Source organism: Oncorhynchus nerka, linkage group LG3 (assembly GCF_034236695.1).
Source record: "Oncorhynchus nerka isolate Pitt River linkage group LG3, Oner_Uvic_2.0, whole genome shotgun sequence".
NCBI classification, from domain to species: Eukaryota; Metazoa; Chordata; class Actinopteri; order Salmoniformes; family Salmonidae; genus Oncorhynchus; species Oncorhynchus nerka.
The window spans coordinates 4,355,842-4,375,111 of record NC_088398.1 but is presented as its reverse complement, the minus strand read 5'-3'; the positions used below and the strand labels follow the sequence as shown (position 1 = coordinate 4,375,111).

Below are 19,270 nucleotides of genomic sequence, written 5' to 3'. Positions count from 1 at the left end.
ACCCCTTGACTTTTTCAACATTTTGTTACGTTACTTATTCTGAAATTGATTAAATTGAGGGGGAAAACAATCTACACTCTACCCCATAATGACAAAGCAGAAATGGGTTTTTAGAAATGTTTGTGTCTGTGTGTACGCACACACAGCGAACCAGTTAAGTTTGGACACCTAATCATTCAAGGGTTTTTATTTTGATTTTCTACATTGTAGAATAATAGTGAAGACACAAACTATGAATTAACACATGGAATCATAAAAATAGTTAACAAATCAAAGTATATTTTAGATTTGAGATTCTTCAAAGTAGCCACCCTTTGCCTTGGCTACTTTGAAGTATATAAAATGTTTTGATTGTTTAATGCTTTTGTTTGGTTACTACATGATTCTATGTGTTATTTCATAGTTTTGATGTGTTCACTATTCTTCTACAATGTACAAATAAAAACTCTTGAAAGAGGTGTGTCAACTTTTGACTTGTACTAATATTTCAAAAAGCTGTTTTAGTTTTGTCATGAGAATTAGTATTTGATCCATTTGAGAATAAGGCTGTAATGTAACAAAATGTGGAAAGGGGGAGGGGTCTGAATGCACTGTAACATTGGATTGCTTTGTTTAAAAATAACATCTATTTAACCTTTAACTAGGCAAGTCAATTAAGAACAAATTCTTATTTACAATGATGGCCTACCATATGTTGCTTTGAGGAATTTGCTATTTATGAAACAGGTTTATGGATCTAATACAAAATAATTTTACATAAGACATTTATAGTCCTCACAATTCCAGAAAAGTATTTTATTGAAATTTTACAATCCTGTTTTTACCCCAACATGACATCTCCATGCATAAACGTGACAACTTAATTTGATAAAACAGCCAGTAAATAGTTTATTTTCTTGAGAAATTCACATTTCAGCCTTCCCTTTCTCAAAAGCCCAAAAATTGAATTTATAAAAGGCAAAACTCAACTTCTCTCGATTCCTTTTTCCAAAAATCTCTTTCAGGAAAGAGCTGAAATGTATGTTCTCAGGGACAATCTCCAAATGAACTAAATCACTGGAGACCGCTCATGATAGTTTAACCATACACAATTGATTAATCCATCTAACCAAGTTAAATTGACCAACAGCTTTTTCAGAACATTCTAGGTTGAATGGTTGATGCATGCTTCATATTCTATGAAAACAGTAAACAATTTAACTTGGTATAAACGAGTAGTAAATTTAATGCAGTGAATGAAGCTCGATTCAATCTTCCGCTGAAGTGTTACAAATTGCGCAATAAAAACGTAAAAGTAATTCCGATTGATGCGACGTGCAGCATTTCATCGTGAATGCAGTCTGTCAACGCGGGAACATTACCTTAACATTTTTATTCAACTCTAGCGCTGAACTTCTGAGATACGGATTGAACAGAGCCCTGAATGGCAGAATCAGTTTTTTTTGTTTCAAAAGCGATTTAAAATAAACGATATAAAATTGAGTTGAACAGATTACTACATGCAAGGCTGAGAACTGTTGACACCCTTTTGAGTAAATATACACCGACTCAAAGGGAATTCTCCTATTTCTGTTCTCATCCTTCCACTAGTAGTTATACTTTGAGGGCAATAGTGGCTGGTGCTTCATGGTATAGAAACCATGAACATTATCAGGCAGACTTCATGTCAACACAACTCTGCTTCTTTCAGGTACAAATCCTTTATTAGCTAATCTCACAAACATAATGCCCCAATGACGATGCGTTTCCTTTCACAGTTAAACTTTAAAATATTTTATTTGTAAAGAGAGAGGGAGGCAGAGACCAGTTCAATTGCATAGCAATTTAATCCAATGTCCAATAATGCCTCTCTATCCCCATCAAAAGGAAGAGGCCATGTGGTCATTCTCAATCAGAGCTTTTTATCGACCAAGACAACATCAATAAAACTATTGATAATCACTCACTATCTCTAATAGTGAACTTAATCAACAGGCATCATAACATCTTAAAAGGAGCCCTGTCTGCTGGCTAGCTAGACAACTGTATGTCTCCATTCTAAACCACTAATTACAGTCAATTCAAGCAAGATGGGCTTTTTTCACATGTAACCAAATCAAATATATGTTTGCTTGTTTAGTCCAAGGCTTCTATACTCCAGTTGGGGGCAGTACAGAGTTTGTTGTTGTTGAAACAGAAAGAAAAACAAAACCAACATGGAACATGCATGGAGCTTCCTAATGTAATGCCACATACTGAGTGTTCAGACAGGCACAGATCTGTGATGACTCCCTACTCCCCCCTAGTACACTACTTCTGACCAGAGACCATTATAGGTAGGGGGTTCTATTCCCCACTACTAGGGCTTTGGGCCGGAGTAGTGCACTGTGGGGAGTAGGGTGCCATTAGACGCTGCCTATACAGACAACATCCTCCATTTTAGGAGCAGGGTTCTACTACACATCACAATCTCTATCCACAGCATGGAGTTAGGTCAGTCTCGGAATGTCAACAGCAGCACGTTTCTCCTCCCTCTGTCACTGCAGGTCTCGGTCTTCCAGGTACCTGTACTCAAAGGTGAACCCCTCCTTCTTCCTCTGACCCCACTTCTCATAGTCAAAGTAGATGTAAGTGCCCTGAGGGAGGAGGACAGTATTAATCACTCACTCTTTATGTTGGCTCATCATTGGCTCATTGTTCTATACAGACCCATGTTGCCTCTAACAATAACAGCACAGGAGGTACCAAGGTTCTACTGCACCTGTTCAAACTCATCAGTGATAGTCTTGGGTTCTTCGTGCCTCTGGAACCACATCATGTACTTTGTGTGGAACCTCCACGACTGCTTCTTCAGAGCCTTGGCTGACAGGTACTGAGCTTTAGTGCCCTGAGAGAGAGTAAACGAGAAACACAGAAAGGGGAGACTGAGCAATTGGACCCTACAGTGACAAGGCAAGAGCGGACAGATAGGGGATGGTGTGTGTGTTACCTCCAGGTAGTAGAAGATGAAGAAGAGAGTCTCTGTGGACAGTCTCTGGTAGAACTCTATAGAGTCTGAGTGGTGGGGGGGCATCTGATGATGGAATGGCAGGGTGGGGCATGGGTTCCTCATCAAGTATTGCCTACAGGAGGGAGTAGCACAGACGTGCATGTTAATATCTCCTCAGAGAAAGCCCAGTGTCCCCAGTATTCCAGCGGATGGCGTTGTTACCTGATCCTCTCGGAGTCTGAGGGGTGCGGCATGTGTGTCCAAGCAGACTCCTGCATGGTCTGCTGGTACACCTGGTCCTTGGAGAGCGGAGTGGGACCCAGGGGACACACCCCCAGGGAAGGGGGGATGCTCACCTCCGACAGGGAGGGCTGGGGGGCCGCGGGCGTGCCGGGGGCAGCCGACGAACCAGAGAAGATGTCTGAGGAGAGACAGGAGGATTGGTTGAGTTACAGCTGGTGGGGATATCATCAACAGACAGACAATTAGAAATGATGTCACCTGCAACTGGCATGTGCTTGTCAAATTGCATGAATGTTTATTTGTGTAATGCCTTAAAGATGTGATTTGGAACTTGTTAATTGAGTTGATTCTGACCTCTGTCTGTGAGGTGCAGGTTGGGGATCTCTCCATCTAGACCTGATCCTAATGCTGCTCTCTCAGCCATCGCCTTCAGAGAACTCAGAGGCTCCGGGGCCTGAGGGAGGGAGGGAGGAGAGATGGATGGAACACAGAGAGAGAGAGAGTGGGATGAGGGAGAGTTTGGAAGAGCAAGGGGCAAAGATAAAAACAGAATTTATGAAAACCAATACACCATTCAACAGTTCTTCCACCATGAGATACTAGTAGAAGCCTGGTACCAGTCCACCATCCATTCCCTGTATGGTGTGAAGCAACACACTCCTACCTGCAACTAGAACCCCCACGGCCAGCCACAGTGACTGCACCAACAATGACCAAATAAACTTGCCAATTCAAGATCCCATGGAGTCCTTACTAATTCAACACTATACACAATCTTTACAAATACAGGCTCTTCAATCATATATCTTGTATGTTCTTGGTGTGTGGTGGAGGAACTAATCCAGCCACTTGGCAATGTCAATTTCCCTGTGACACAGATGTTTTTTTGGCTAGCACTGATATCTGACTACCTCAACCTTCTTTCTATATTTTTGGTGTGTAAGCGTGTCTGTGTCAGAGTTAGAGATTGTGTGTATTTAAATCTGTGTCATCTTTCTGTTTCCTGTGTTAGTGGCTTTGTGGATGTGTTTAGGAGTGAGTGTGTGCAAGTCGAGTATGAATGTGTATATTTCCGTGTGTGTGTGGGTCTCTACCTGACACTGCTTTCTCTTTCGTGTGTTAGTGGCTGTAGCCATGGCCCCTGGCAGCTCTGGGGCCTGCGCTGACATTCTGGTCTCCATCAGTATCTGACGGAGGTCTGTAGGAAGCTGGGGACAGAGGGCAGTCTCTACAGGTTATTCTAACGTTATTACAATGCTATTATACATGTTAATTAACTAAGAAATAACAGAAAAAGGTCATTTAGGAGATGCTTCATCATTGGAAATCTCCTGAATAGTTGAACAAATTTGTTGTGAATGTTGTGGGAGTTTTGTGAATTTATTTTTCTTATGCGGAGAAAGTTTTGAAAATTGTGTTAATTTCCAAACTATCAGTATTTTTGTGAGTTTGTTTGTTTCCAAGTTGTATTCGTATTATAGACAACCACGGTCAAAATGGCTGCCGTGGAGGTTCTAGTGTTCACCAAACACTGTGTTCTCATACTGTTAAATGGCCAACTGTCTCCATCCCTCTGTTGAACTGTATAAAACCTCTCAGAGCCGAAGGGAAACAGTGGTAGGAGAGGAGGCCATTTAAGAACATCAGGACAAAGTGCTCATCTCTTAGCCTCACATCTGTCTGTCCTTCCCCTCTGTCTCCCCTCACCTTGAGGCCCTCAGAGGCCTGTGTGTAGGAGTGGGGTCCGTTGAGGAGACTCCCTCCACCGGGGATACTGTCGGAAAACGAGGGGGACGGAGAGCTGGGGGCAAGGTGATGGAGCTGATGAGGCTGGGACCGTTGTCCATACTGAGGGAGAGAGAAGACATAAGGACATTTTTATCATCTAAAAAAATAACAGATGATTGTGGTCTTGGATGAATTTGACATCACTTACTGCTGACTGGCTGAGGAGGTCAGCGAGGAAGGCTGGCTGCTCTGTGATTGGCTGGGTGTGCTGAAGGCGGACTCTGCTGTGCTCTCTGCCACCACAGCACTGTAACCTGAGCCATGGGAAAGACGGTGGAAACATTACTACTAATGCTCAATCCCACATCCAGAAAAGGTGCATAAAGAAACAGACAAACCCAGACAGCCACACAGACAGTGAACATACTTGTGCTTCCGTTCTGCTTCAGGCCACTGGGCGGTCTGGCAGGGGCTGCGTTCGACCCAACTACTCCTCCGATTGGCCCCATGCTTCCTCCGTTTCCTCCCATCATCCCCACTGCCCCCCCAGGGGCAGCACCGACCGGGCTGAGAGGGATCAGAGGGGGCCCAGGGATCACACTCTGCCCAGGCACCAGGCCCAGGATCCCCCCAGTCAGGGAGCCGTGTGCTGGGCTGGACCCCAGCAGGCCCAGGCCTGTCCCAGCCCCGTTGGTGGTCACTCCACTGGAGCAAGAGGTGGGGATGGAGGAGCTCTCCACTGAGACACTGGACTGGGTAGTGGTACTCAGACCCAGGCCTCCCAACGAGGCTGCCTGGGCGTAAGGGGCATGGGTGGACCCAGAGAGCAGGCCTGCCATGGTGTTCAGAGAGGCAGACATCCCAGTCAGGCCCAGACCAGACATTGAGTTGGCACTGCTTGTCCCCGTCATGCCAACTTTACCCAGGCCCAACCCAAGGCCTAGGCTGGAGTTGAGGATATGACCAGGCGAGACCTGGGGCAGGGAGTTTTGGGAGGCTGAGATGGGTGTGGTGGGTGTGGGGAGAGAGGGGGCGGTGGAGAGAAGGGGGTGGCTGGGTGGGCTGGGGGTGCAAGGTTTTGTTTGGGGTTGTTGTGGTTGTTGCAGTGGCTGCAGGACTGGTTGCTGTGGAGGTTGAGGCTGATGTTGTTGTACGGCGCTGCTGAAGCTTCCTATTAGACTGTTGCTTGTGGGAACCCCAGGGTTGCCTCCGACAACGGCGGCCATGGAGACAAGAGAGGAGGAAGAAGAGGACCCGGAATTGGCGGACGAGGAAAAGGACAACAAGGAGGAAGTGCCGTTCTTCGCAGGAGACTGAAAATGACACAGCATCAGTTTAGTACAAACAGAACAGGGAAACAGAGAAACTACATTTCTGAAGAAATCCAGTTCTCTATTGAGCTATAAGCATATATTGTAGAAGCTCGGTCTCACCTGACTAACGTCACTGTCTGTTGACCGCCCTCTCTTCTTATCGTCCTCAGAGTTCTCCTGCAGAACACATGCAGGCACAAACAGTGCATGTGTAAGTATCAATGTACTTTTATGACACTGATCAAGTAAGTGATTGTAGTTTCTATACAAACAACCAATCAGTGAAGGCAGATGTGCTTACAGCAGTGCAGGTGGCCGGGGATGGAGGGATGGGGGAAGAGGAGGTGGTGGAGGTGGGAGTGCTGCTCGAGTGGAGGAACATCTCATCCTCTATGTTCCCCAAGCCCGTTGGAGAGGTGGCCACCAGCGCTGCAGCTAGAGGGGGAGAGAAAGAGGGAGAGAAAGAGTGAAGGGCATAAATCAGGGAGAAAAGGCTACTGTTTATTTCAATGATAAGATTTTCAGGGGAAATCTAATATATAAATGTTGTTTTTAACAATCATCAACATCCAGAGCCACAGAAACACCACAGATCAAGCTCTTCTAAACTGACAGTCAACCCAGCTAACAGATGTTGATTAGAGAACATCCATCCACCCAGACCCAACAGACGTTCATGAGGGACCATTCATCCAGACCCACAGCTGATAGCATGAGCATCATCATCATGATCATCCCAGGACTCGTCATCGAGCTCCTGGCTGTCCATGGGCGACTCACGGATGTCCTCCAGATCCAGGTCGTCGTAAATGAACTCGTTCTCCTCAAAGTCTGGGTCCTGTGACGACTCCATGTAGTACTCCACGTCGTCCTTGATCTTCTGGATGGAGTCCACCTGCACCGAGTCGTTGTCTAGCATGCGCAGGATGGTCTCCAGCATGCGAATGTGGTACCTATGCCTTTCTATAAACCTCTTTAGCTCCTCAATGCGATCCTGCTTCTACGAGACAGCCAGAGAAACAGGCACACGTGGTTATAAACTGTTCAGGTGACTTTTGTAATGCAGGTAGAAGTCTTTCTTAGGCACAGATGGCAGATCAACTTGCCTTCCCCAAATCCTTTTAGGGGAAATGCAAGACTGACCTTAGATCAGAGTCTAGGAGCAACATCATCCAACCCAATATCTGATTCATTATTATAAACTGGGTGGTTTGAGCCCTGAATACTGATGGGCTGACAGCTGTGGTATATCAGATCGTATACCACTGGTATGACAAAACATGTATTTTTACTGTTCTAATTACGTTGGTTACCAGTTTATAATGCAAATAAGGCACCTTGGGGGTTTGGGTTTGTAAGAACAGCCCTTAGCCATGGTATATTGGCCATATACCACACCCCGGGCCTTATTGCTTAATTAAACTACATACACAGCAATAGTTAATGTATAGGGAATGAGATGGAAGGAGACTGACCTCTTTCTCTCCTTTCTTCTTCCTGGTTTGAATGAAGAGGGATTCCACCTCACTCTCAAACTGGTCCACCTGCATATTTAGAGTGTCTATTGTATTCTGGGGGAGAAAAGAGAGAATGGGGGAAAAGAAGAACAGATCACCACCCAGAAAACAAGGCAGAGCCAGCGTGAACCATCCACCCGACCCATCGTTCAGGAGACACTACCACTATGCATGAGTCAAAATACCAACGGCCCAGAGGCTGTTACCGTTAGCCAGTTTCCCGTCTCTTCTTTCTCCCTCTGAGCTGGGTCCACTTTCAGGGCGAGCCCCAGGCCTTCTTTAGAGTAGGCCTTTGTCTTTGTCTCCCGCTCTACCACCTTAAACCGCTCCATTTGCTAAGGAGAGAATGTTAGATGTTATGTCAGACAGGATCGCATACCCTCTCCATGAGCACTGAGATGAGTTGAAAGTAGGGCTGTGATGATACCAATAGCACACAATTTTTCCATGGCAAAAATATAAAAAACTAAAGCAGACCAAACTCTGGTCAAATCAAATTTTATTTGTCACATGCAACGGGTGTAGACTTTTCATAAAATGCTTGCTTACGGGCCCTTCTCAATGATGCAGAGTTGAAGAATAATAATAAAATAGTAACACAGGAGGAATAAAATACACAAGAATGAAGCTACATGACCAGAAGTGTGTGGACACCTACTCATTGAACGTCTCATTCCAAAACCATGAGCATTAATATGGAGTTGGTCCCCCCTTTGCTGCTATAACAGCCTCCACTCTTCTGGAAAGGCTTCTCACTAGTGTTGGAACATTGCTGCGGGGACTTGCTCCCATTCAACCCAAAGGTAGTCGATGGGGTTGAGGTTAGGGCTGTGCAGGCCAGTCAAGTTCTTCCACACCGATCTTGACAAACCATTTCTGTACGGACGTTAATTTGTGCAAGGAGTCATTATCTTGCTGAAACAGGAAAGGGCCTTCCCCAAGCTGTTGCCACAAAGTTGGAAGTCTAGAATGTCATTGTATGCTGTAGTGTTAAGATTTCAATTTACTGAAACTAAGAGGCCAAGCCCAAACCATAAAAACAGCCCAGAACATTATTCCTCCACCATCAAACTTTACAATTGGCACTATGCATTGGGGCAGGTAGCGTTCTCCTGCCATCCGCCAAACTCAGCAGATTAGTCTGTCAGACTGCCAAATGATGAAGCATGATTCATCACTCCAGAGAATGTGTTTCCACTGCTCCAGAGTCCAATGACGGCAAGCTTTACACCACTCCAACCAACGCTTAGCATTGCACATAGTGATCTTAGGCTTGTGTGCGGCTGCTTGGCCATGGAACATTTTTTCAAGAAGCTCCAGACGAACAGTTCTTGTGCTGACGTTGCTTCCAGAGGTAGTTTGGAACTTGATAGTTAGTGTTGCAACCAATGACAGGCGATTTTTATGAGCTACGCGCTTTAGCAATTGGCAGTCCCGTTCTGTGAGCTTGTGTGGCCAACTCTTCACGGCTGAGCCATTGTTGCTCCTAGATGTTTCCACTTCACAATAACATCACTTACAGTTGCCGGGAAGCTCTAGCAGGTCAGAAATGAACTGACTTGTTGAAATGTCACTGAGCTTTCAGTAAGACCATTCTACTGACAATGTTTGTCTATGGAGATTGCATGACTGTGTTCGACTTTATACACCTATCAGCAGCTGGTGTGGCTGAAATACCTGAATCCATTCATTTGAATGGGTTCCAAATACTTTTGTATATATAGTGTATATACAGGGTACCAGTACCAGATCAATGTGCAGGGGTACAGAACAAGGTATTTGAGATAGATGTGTACAGAAAATGCAAAGTGACTAGGCATCAGAATAGATAATAGTAAGAATAAGAATAATGAACAGAGTAGCAGCAGCAAATGATGAGTGTGAAAGTGTGTTGTGTTGGTATGTGTTTGCATGTAGTGTATTTGTTTGGGCTGTGTGAGTGTCAGTGTAGTATAGTGTATATACACTGAGTGTACAAAACATTAGGAACATCTGCTCTTTCCATGACAGACCAGGTGAATGCTATGATCCCTTATTGATGTCACCTGTTAAATCCCCTTGAAATCAGTTGATTTTTCGATGATTGTGGAAGGAGATCTAAATTTTAAGAATACCCTTAAAATATTTAGATGCACTACTGTTCCACTGGATTGTGAATGCACCAATTTGTGTGCCATTCAGACTTAAATGTAATGGATGTGTGCCATTCAGAGGGACAACGGGCAAGACAAAAGCTTTAAGTGCCTTTGAACAGGGTATGGTAGTAAGTGCCAGACACACCGGTTTGAGTGTGTCAAGAAGTGCAACTCTGCTGGGTTTTTCCACTAAAGGTTTTCCTGTGTGTATCAAGAATGGTCCCCCACCCAAAGAACATCCAGCCAACTTGACAACTGTGGGAAGCATTGGAGTCAACATTGGCCAGCATCCCTGTGAAACCCTGACACCTTGTAGAGTCCATGCCTGAAAAGTTTAGGCTGTTCTGAGGGCAAAATGGGGTACAACTCAATATTAGGAAGGTGTTCCTAATGTTTTGTACACTCAGTGTATAGTGCGTATATATAGTCTTGTGAGTGTGCATAGTCAGTGCAAGATAATAATAGTTAACCAATAACTACCGGACTATCTGCATTGATCATTTTTGCACTAAATCTTTTAACCCAACACATACGCTGCTGTTACTGTTTATTATATATCCTGTTGCCTAGTCATTCAATAATTTCAAATATTTACTAAGCTACAGTTCATATAAGGAAATCAGTCAATTGATATAAATTCATTAGGTCCTAATCTATGGATTTCACATGGACTGGGCAGTGGTGAAGCCACAGTTGGGCATAGGCCCACCCATTTGGCAGCCAGGCCCACCCACTGGGGAGCCAGGACCAGCCAATCAGAATAAGTTTTTCCCCATAAAAGGGCTTAATTAATGACAGAAATACACCCCCCCGACTTTGGCGGCAGCTTATGGTAGAGAATTGAATATTAAATTCTCTGGCAACCGCACTGGTGGACATTCCTGCAGTCAGCATGCCAATTGTACGCTTCCACAAAACTTGACATCTGTGGCATTGTGTTGCCTTTTATTGTACCCATTTATTGTACCCAGCACAAGGTGCACCTGTGTAATCGTGCTGTTTAATCCGCCTCTTGATATGCCACACCTGTCAGGTGGATGGATTATCTTGGCAAAGGAGAAAAGCTCTAACTGGGATATAAACAAATTTGTGCTCAAAATTTGAAAGAAATAAGCTTTATGTACATATGGAACATTTGTGGGATTTTTTATTTCAGCTCATGAAACAGGGGACCAACACTTTACATGGTGTATTTATACTTTTGTTCAGTGTATATGGTTGTACACATCGACCTCAATTACCTCATACCCCTACACATACTCATGTACATAGCTAAGTTATTGTTACCTATTGTGTATTTATTCCTCATGTTATTATTTTTCTACACTTTCTCTCTGCACTGTTAGTCTACACTGATTGTTCACAAAGCATGTGCCAAATAGAATAGGGATTTGAGATAGGGTTAATGCAGATAGTCCATAGAACCATTTAATTAACTATTTAGCAGTCTTATGCTATGGTCCTTTAAAACCCTGCTGTATGTAAAATATTGTGTGCTATAGCTTGAAAAATAAATCAAATGTCTCTGGACAACATAATGATATACAGTATATATATATATATATATATATATTATTTTATCCGCTTCGTGTTTTGTTTCCTTGCCACGGTATCGCAACACTGGTATCGTCCTGGCCCTAGTTGAAAGGTAAACACAATATGGTGGAGACCTAGTCACCCTTTTCTCCTATCAGTGTTAAACAAAGAAGCTATTTTGGAGAGTATTACCGTCTCTATGACCTTGCGATTATCCACTAGCTGCCTTTTGTCTTTGATCTCATTTGATGCCACCCATGTTTTTATTTGATCCCTCAATCGCTGCAGGAGAGATGACAAGAAAACAACAATTAAAACTTAAGTAAAGACCCATAGCTTTATCAGTGTGAGCAGACAACATGGGATAAAGACAGCTTCATATATTTCTTACTATTAGTAGGCAATTAGTCTTACCTGTAGCTTTTTAATCTCTTTTTTAAGGTCTGCCTCATATTTTTCCTTTTGGTTGGCATTGGCTGCATTGTGAAGCTGTGAAACAAAGTGACAAAGATCAGTTTGTTTGATAGGAGACAAAATTGTTTCATGCACAGTGAATATGCAATGCATAGTGTTAAGGAGTCCTCACCTTCTGCCAAATGTCTTCAAACTGTTCTACGCCTTCAGCTACCTTTTTCAAACATCTGTCAATTTCACCTGGGGAGAGGAAAGAAAGAGGTCATTGTGAAAATATGCCAATCTATTTTACTGGACTAACATATTACATTGAATCTCAAAGATTAATCAATCATTTAAATAACTGATAATCGAAAGAGTGTGAGAGGTCAGTGTCCAGTCCATTACGTCCATCATCGCTCTATGCTAGTTACCTTGGAGTTTTCTCTTATCAGCCATGGCTTCACTACGACAATGTCCTCATACCGTCTTTCATTGAGAGAAGGAGATAACAGATTAACGTTAGCTAAAAACAATGCAAACAGACTAAATTAACATTGATTGCATTGTATCTAAGTCCCTAGCTAGCTTCATAGCATCTAGTAGCTACAGATAATACAAACACGTGCAGCGAAATGTACCTTGGTTTAGCAAAGAATTAACATGCGGGTATATTTTTTGCGTACATCACTATTTTCATCAATCGTAAAACAGTTCAATAGATGTCTCGCTGGAAATGTCAGCAACATTAGCCAGCTAGCTAACGTAGCCAATTCACCTGCTGTTTTGCAGGTTTCGACAACTTATTTCAATGCAATTGCTATTCGATGCATTATTATGCATGAAGTGTATATATTGCAATTATATTTTGGGCACATTTGACGTTGTTGGTAATTGTTATAATGCTAGCAAATGTAGCTAGCTACTGCAATCACAATGCTAGCTAGCTAGCTAGCTGGTAATTTATGAAAATTAGGGAAACTGTGTCAACCAGCTAAATTCACATTTGTTTTAGACATTTACCTAGGGTTTGGGCTTTTCGTTTGTCTCTTTCAATTAGAACTCAAAACTATTTCCCCAGTCTTCTTTACTTCCAATTTGTGTTTTCTTTTCGTCAATCTGGCTGTACAGTACACTAAAGATGGACGGTAGCTAAATCCCACCCACAAAATGTGGATTCTGGCCTAAACCCTACCTCCAAGCTATGATAGGACCAAATTCTCCACCGTCGTTGGACAACTTCCGCAGGTATACTTTCCTGTGATTGGTTTATCAGATGATTGATGGGTAAATGAGTAAAAATCTATAAAAACTGAATCCTGAAGTTCTGAATATTTTTTTATACGGAACATTTAGTAAGCGTCACGTCGACAAACAATCATACAACATGTTCAGAGTATCCTGATAAAAGGTTCACATCAATACATGTACTGTCAATGTAACTTCCGCAAGGACCGGACCATCCATTCTCTACTCGATCAGAATGGGTGGGTGGATTACCATGGTCAAGACCTTCAGCCATTTCCACAGACCATAGTTGTGCATAAATTATAATCTTATCCACTATGTTTTTCATTACAGCCCTGGCTGTATGTGTTTCAGTGACATCACGTCTGGGAAGTGGGAGGCCAAGCAACAGAATGCTGCTTAATTTCTCCTCCCACTAGCAGCCGGCCATTCCCCTGGTCAGTGAGACAAAGCAGTTGGGCTGGGAAAGTCATTGAACTGCGTCTCTGCCAACATGGAGATGTCTGCTTCAGTCTGTGGAGAGGAGTTAAGATGGTGTTAACAGAACCATTGTAGGGAAACAGACTGACAGATCTGTCATCTGCCAGATTGGAGAACAGTGGAGTGCAATCTGTTCCATATGCACAGAATAGAATACGCAATGCACTGTCAGTGTAAAGGAGAAGCCGTCACCTTTCTCTGCACATAGTTGCACAAACATTTCACCATTACAGTCTTTGTTCATTCATTTAGTTTGGGAGTACACGTTAATTTCACACTCAAGGTTTATGAGTGCGTCTCACACACCTGTGGGTCTTTCTCCTGTTTTGGAACTCGATGCCTCTTCTTCTTGGATCCCACTGTGGATTGGAAAGGGACAGAGGGGGAGGAGCTAGGAAGGTCATTCAGCCTATCATCTTCTGCTCCAGGGCCAATGTCTAAATGGGCACCAGACTCTTCCTGAAACAACAAGTGTTACTTTTAGTATAAAGATATAGTATGTGGGGGGGAAAACTCAGTTTCAGAAGAGTTCTCCAGTTTCATGCCAACAGAAAACCTTCCCAGTTGACATCTTCTGCATCACCATCAAAGTTAATGGTGAAAGATTGAATAATGAATCGTTGTTACATTTCAATATACTATAACTGTATATCATGGAACTCTACTGGTTTATTATTAAAGAAACACTTTTTAACTTTTTGAAAATCTCATTCTCACCTCAAGCGATATGGTGAGCTGTGCATTTCTATAGTCATCTCCATGGGCATCGAGGGTCTTCATTAGGAACCTACAGTAGGGAAGTTCAGTTGCTGTTGTAGTTGAGCTAGCCTGTATTTACAATGGAGAGGCCAATAGACCATAGACTGATAAAGACATGAACCAATGAAAGGACAGACAGAGCTTCAGTCCTTTTTACCTTCTCTCTTTCTTCATGCGACGTGTTAGTCTTTGTACCTGGTGAAGGCGACCAAGGATCTTCTCATTCACCTGCAGAGAAAATGGTGAAAGGATTAGGGTGCAAAGTTCCTGGAACGGTCAATAAATGCCCTGGTTTGCCCAAAATCCTGGTTGGTGGATTCCCAGAATCAGGAGGGAATAAGCAGGAAATCTAGAAACCTCCAACCAGGATTTCTGTAAAACCAGAAAATGTATTGAAAATATTGCAACCCTAGAAAGGATTCATTACCATGCATTTCTTTATGCCACATGTGTGCACTGGCATTACCAACAGCAAACTATATGTTCACAGATGCTCAACCATACAACTTGGTTCTTAAATAGAGCACTACCTGAAGATACGATAGTAAAGGCGCAATAAAAATCCACACTTGGCAGGGTCGTACAATCACACACACATGATTCCCCACAGTCACTCACCTGTTCGATCTCCTTACACCTCTTGATCAAAGCCAGGTACTTCCTCTTCTCCAATTCTCTCCTCTCCTCCTGCTGCTGCTCTGGCCTTGCTCCTGACCCTTGACCTCTGCCCTCTAGCAACTCGCTGACCCCAGGGCCAAGCTCTACCTAATGATAAAAACTGTCATTTAGCACACACCATTTTTGTTTCTTTCATCATTCCCCTCTAAGCAGGGACTGATTTAGACCTGGGACACCTGGGGTGTGCAATTCATTATCAGGTAGAACAAAAAACCAGCAGATTCTGGACCTCATTGAGTAAGAGTTGAATACCCCGGCTCTAGCACCATATTCCATTTCCAACCAACCGAGCCACTGGATTCATAATAGTCTGACTCAGAACTCTTACTTACCTCCCCTGGGCCCAGTTCCACCCCACCTGGCTCCAGCTCTGCTTCCAGGATGTGGCCCCCAAAGAGAGGCGGCAGGGCCAGTCCGGAGAAATCCTCCATCATCTGGGTGAGGGGTGGAAGGAGGAATAAGATCGTTCACCCCCTCATAAATCACGTCCTAGACGGTGTCACGAATCTACACTACATTTGACAAACATGTAGGGTTAATTTATTGACTCAACCTGACAGCATATTTTCTTTAGCCCTACACTAAATGACGCCTCGTCCTATGTGGGGCTAATCTTTAGGAATGTTATAGCTGGTTACCATAATAACGAATTGCTTGCAGACAGCGTTAGCTAATCAGCTACACCTTCCTCAACCCCAAATAAAACTACATTTAGGTGACCTAAGTTTGATTTGGTTAAAGAAATCACAACTCGTTAACGTGAGCTTTTCTTGAAAACGATTAAACCGAAATGACAACACATTGGACTAGCTAATGTTAGCCTAACTTGCTAACGACGTTACTGAAAAGCATCTAACATGCGCAGCATTTTTTTAAAGATTTACGACTAACTACTGTATCTGGATGGTCTGACTGACACTTGAAACATATGTTTACCCGATCCATTGACCGCAGCGCTCAATGCATCACCGCAGATTTCACGCTGTCAAACAACCTTTTTGTGTTGTTGCAACTGGCGCAATAATTATACGACATTATGTAGACTACAGTTCCCATGTTCCCCAGCCCGGCAATACTACAAACAGCAACATGGCAGGTGGGTGAACTTTGCTATTAGCGAGCTAGCTGTTTCGTTTTATGCTTGATCCCTCTGTCAATCAAACACTGGTGTTCTGATAATGCTAGTGTATGATTCATTGTAGCTAAATATTGTATTCAACTCTAATTTAGTTTGCATATTTTAATTTACCATGCCAAACGAAATAATGTGACCTTGGACCAACATAGTGTTAGCCGATTTGTTTTAGCTGCATGTCGCGTCTCCACTTCATTCTTTACCTAACCTTTTTTTTTAGGTCAAAGCTCAAATCAAAATGTAGTAGTTTGATCATTAAATATCTCCAATCTGAATCGCTTGCATTCCACAGTCCACTGCTCTCTTCTGACTGAGCTGAGCGTAAACCTGGGCCACGTTCAGTTGTCGAACTTTGCAGATAGAAATCCCATTAATTAGAGCTGATGTGATTCTTATTCTACATGTCAGAGAGGCATGTTTGTTGTATATAGCGTGTTTCTATCTGAACGTTCCCATTACATTTACATTTACATTTAAGTCATTTCCTCTTAAACGTTGTGCCTTCACCTTATGACATCCAGTGGAACAGCCCCAATAGTGCATCTAAATCAGAGCTAGGTTGGGGATCCGGAAGGTGGTGATTGACTCTTCTGGCTTCAGTTTGTTCAGAACAGTTTTGACTGGGCTGAGCGGGAACTGTACTTCCTCAGTGGTAGGGAGGCGAGCAGGCCAGAGGTGGTCATGGGTTAGGGCCTGGAGGTACTGAGGTGCCGTTCCCCTCACAGCTCCGTTCCCAAACGTTGTGTCCTGCGTACTCTGGTGTAAACAGAGCAGTTGGATGGGGTTGATCTTCTAGCTTCATCTTCAGTATTTATCTGCCCAATGCTGTCATGTTTACAATACTGTATAGACTCAAACTAATGGGCATATGACATGTAGTTTAAAGTCCTATTAGCCCAGCTATCTATTTGTATCTAGCTATATCCTTAAAACATTCATCAATCACTGGATCATAGATCATAACCCAGTGTGCATTTGTCCCGCTGTAACATAAATGTCTGTTTGCTTCTCCTGCCAGGAATTGGAGCTTTCTGAAGAATGCATGGAATAAGGAGCCAGTGGTATTGGCCGCCTGTGCAATTGGACTTCTCGGTAAGTACATCTCTCAAAGTACACATCACAGGTTGTAATGCTCATATCTTACAATATGCTAAATTCAACTGTAGTTACACCTTACACATGACATTTACATGATACACATAAAATAAACTTGTGTGCACTGCCCTTCAGCCCTCCCTGAATTGAGTTGTGTGTTCACTTGGTGTAACATATCATTGATATTTCATGTATTTCTTCCCAGCCGTTACTGTTCCATTAGTGAGTCCCTTAACGAAGTACTCGGGCATGATGAATGCAGCTGTGCCATACAACTACCCAGGTAAGCCATTAAACCATTATGAGCAAATAATTAAGTCTGGCCCTAGACAGTTGGTGGCATACACAAAACCTTTTTCCTCTCTCCCCCAGTCCCTGTGCGAAACAATGGCAAGATGGATGATGTCCCCAGCCACCCTTGTGACCCTAAAGGACCAAACCTGGACTGGATTAAAAGCCTGTAACCGTCCACATTCTCTTCCCTGTACAGACCACAGCCCGTTGTTCCTGTCTCTCTGTGTCTGCTTCTCAGTAGATGGCCCTCAATAAAGAGGATCTATTTAATACCACCAACTTTGCTCTTGGATTCTGTTGGTATGTTTGATGTCAATATGATTTGGCCATTTTATGAATATTGTAGAATGTGTATTGTATCTTGAAACACAACACATATTTTCTTTTAAATAAAATGACTTATTCAAAAGCTATTCACAACCTCATTGGATTAATACACCCTTGATTCAATTCAGAAATTAATGTTAGGAAAACTACTAATGTATACTGCATTAACCTATTTTGTACATTTATACAATAGGCAACAGACTTTAGAACTACAAGCTACTAGCCCTACACACACTTCAGACATTACACAAGAAATGTCTGGCAGTCAAGTGGATTTGAGATGGTGGATGACCACAAAAAAGGGGTGGGAAATTAGAATTTTAAATGTGGCGTTGACATCCAGAAAATGTATTTAAAAATCAAATCAGATTACAAAGCCCTCTGATATCATTCCCCATTTGGGAAGTATTGGTTAATTATGGCACCTTTGGTCTGTGCTTTGTGTCCATAAAGCTCTCTGCTCTCTTTTATCTATTGGTCTCCTGGGGGTGTCTGTGTCTGTGTTACACCTCTTCCTCACAGGGCTGAGGATCCCTTTATTAACCATCCTCAGGTCACTGAGGAACTCACATAACTCTTGGCAACACAGAGAGCTTGAAATGAACACCTGCTCCAAATCTAGAATCTCCAATCACTTGTTCTCTTTTCTCCTGGGATATGATGTGGAAAGCAGTGGTACTAGCGTGTATCTGCTGGTGGCTGGGCTGCAGGCGATAGACAGAAAAACATATAGAGTGTCGCTGTGTGGTTGAGAGTTCATTCCAGTGGTCATCTTCACCTGTGGAGGAAGACGGTCACTCAGTGCAGATGAGGCATGCTGCTGGCTGGAGAAGCTTTATCTCAGCTGGCTTATAGCTCAGTGTTTCTAAGTGTTGCACATTTTATTCTAGCCCAGCACTAATACACCAGATGCAGCTAATCAGTGGCTGTAAATGTTTAGTTGAGTAGCTGAATCAGGTGTGTTGGGCTGGAACAGAAGTGGTGCAACTCTGGTGCCTGGAACTGGAATACAGTATCTGACTGTACCTATTAGTGGAACTGGAATACTGGAATACAGTATCTGACTGTACCTATTAGTGGAACTGGAATACTGGAATACAGTATCTGACTGTACCTATTAGTGGAACTGGTACCTATTAGTGGAACTGGAATACTGGAATACAGTATCTGACTGTACCTATTAGTGGAACTGGAATACTGGAATACAGTATCTGACTGTACCTATTAGTGGAACTGGAATACTGGAATACAGTATCTGACTACCTATTAGTGGAACTGGAATACAGTATCTGACTGTACCTATTAGTGGAACTGGAATACTGGAATACAGTATCTGACTGTACCTATTAGTGGAACTGGAATACAGTATCTGACTGTACCTATTACATCCTGTTAGACAGTTAACTGGTGTGATGAAAGAA

At 43.1% G+C, this 19,270-nt stretch overlaps 3 protein-coding genes across 4 annotated transcripts; 1 reads left to right on the top strand and 2 right to left on the bottom strand.

The window, feature by feature from the left end:
- Positions 1-1,757: 1,757 nt before the first annotated feature.
- On the bottom strand, positions 1,758-13,050 carry cnot3a (CCR4-NOT transcription complex, subunit 3a). Its single transcript, XM_065007265.1, is given in 20 exon segments — positions 1,758-2,615; positions 2,741-2,866; positions 2,969-3,101; positions 3,191-3,389; positions 3,566-3,665; positions 4,306-4,419; positions 4,919-5,013; positions 5,016-5,059; positions 5,148-5,253; positions 5,367-6,252; positions 6,373-6,429; positions 6,554-6,687; positions 6,955-7,252; positions 7,728-7,823; positions 7,976-8,104; positions 11,633-11,722; positions 11,855-11,929; positions 12,027-12,094; positions 12,268-12,322; positions 12,857-13,050. Coding segments are annotated over 19 exon segments (2,874 nt in total). The 5' UTR covers positions 12,293-12,322; positions 12,857-13,050; the 3' UTR covers positions 1,758-2,516.
- A 100-nt stretch (positions 13,051-13,150) lies between these two features.
- tfpt (TCF3 (E2A) fusion partner) lies at positions 13,151-16,023 on the bottom strand. Of its 2 annotated transcripts, none has more exons than XM_029646059.2 (7): positions 15,935-16,023; positions 15,331-15,432; positions 14,939-15,085; positions 14,478-14,548; positions 14,279-14,348; positions 13,868-14,020; positions 13,151-13,594 (listed from the first exon to the last, which is right to left on the bottom strand). In XM_029646059.2, the coding sequence occupies exons 1-7, from the start codon at positions 15,941-15,943 to the stop codon at positions 13,520-13,522; spliced, it is 627 nt and encodes a 208-aa protein (XP_029501919.2). In that variant the 5' UTR covers positions 15,944-16,023; the 3' UTR covers positions 13,151-13,519. The 2 variants fall into 2 exon arrangements, with proteins under 2 accessions (XP_029501919.2, XP_029501920.2); XM_029646060.2 differs by lacking the exon at positions 15,935-16,023 and adding an exon at positions 15,637-15,864.
- Positions 15,959-17,935, top strand: ndufa3 (NADH:ubiquinone oxidoreductase subunit A3). Its single transcript, XM_065007298.1, has 4 exons — positions 15,959-16,098; positions 17,161-17,225; positions 17,434-17,511; positions 17,601-17,935. The coding sequence occupies exons 1-4, from the start codon at positions 15,959-15,961 to the stop codon at positions 17,690-17,692; spliced, it is 375 nt and encodes a 124-aa protein (XP_064863370.1). The 3' UTR covers positions 17,693-17,935.
- The last annotated feature ends 1,335 nt before the right edge of the window (positions 17,936-19,270 follow it).

Excerpts from the sequence above, each read along its gene's own strand:
- tfpt (XM_029646059.2), bottom strand. Across the intron at positions 14,549-14,938 it reads GGTGTAAGGAGATCGAACAG|GTGAATGAGAAGATCCTTGG; the intron begins GTGAGTGACTGT and ends TTTTCTCTGCAG. Across the intron at positions 13,595-13,867 it reads AACAGGAGAAAGACCCACAG|ACTGAAGCAGACATCTCCAT; the intron begins GTGTGTGAGACG and ends TCCTCTCCACAG.
- ndufa3 (XM_065007298.1), top strand. The coding sequence starts at position 15,959 with ATGCATCACCGCAGATTTCACGCTGTCAAACAACCTTTTTGTGTTGTT. Across the intron at positions 17,226-17,433 it reads CTGTGCAATTGGACTTCTCG|CCGTTACTGTTCCATTAGTG; the intron begins GTAAGTACATCT and ends ATTTCTTCCCAG. Across the intron at positions 17,512-17,600 it reads TGTGCCATACAACTACCCAG|TCCCTGTGCGAAACAATGGC; the intron begins GTAAGCCATTAA and ends TCTCTCCCCCAG.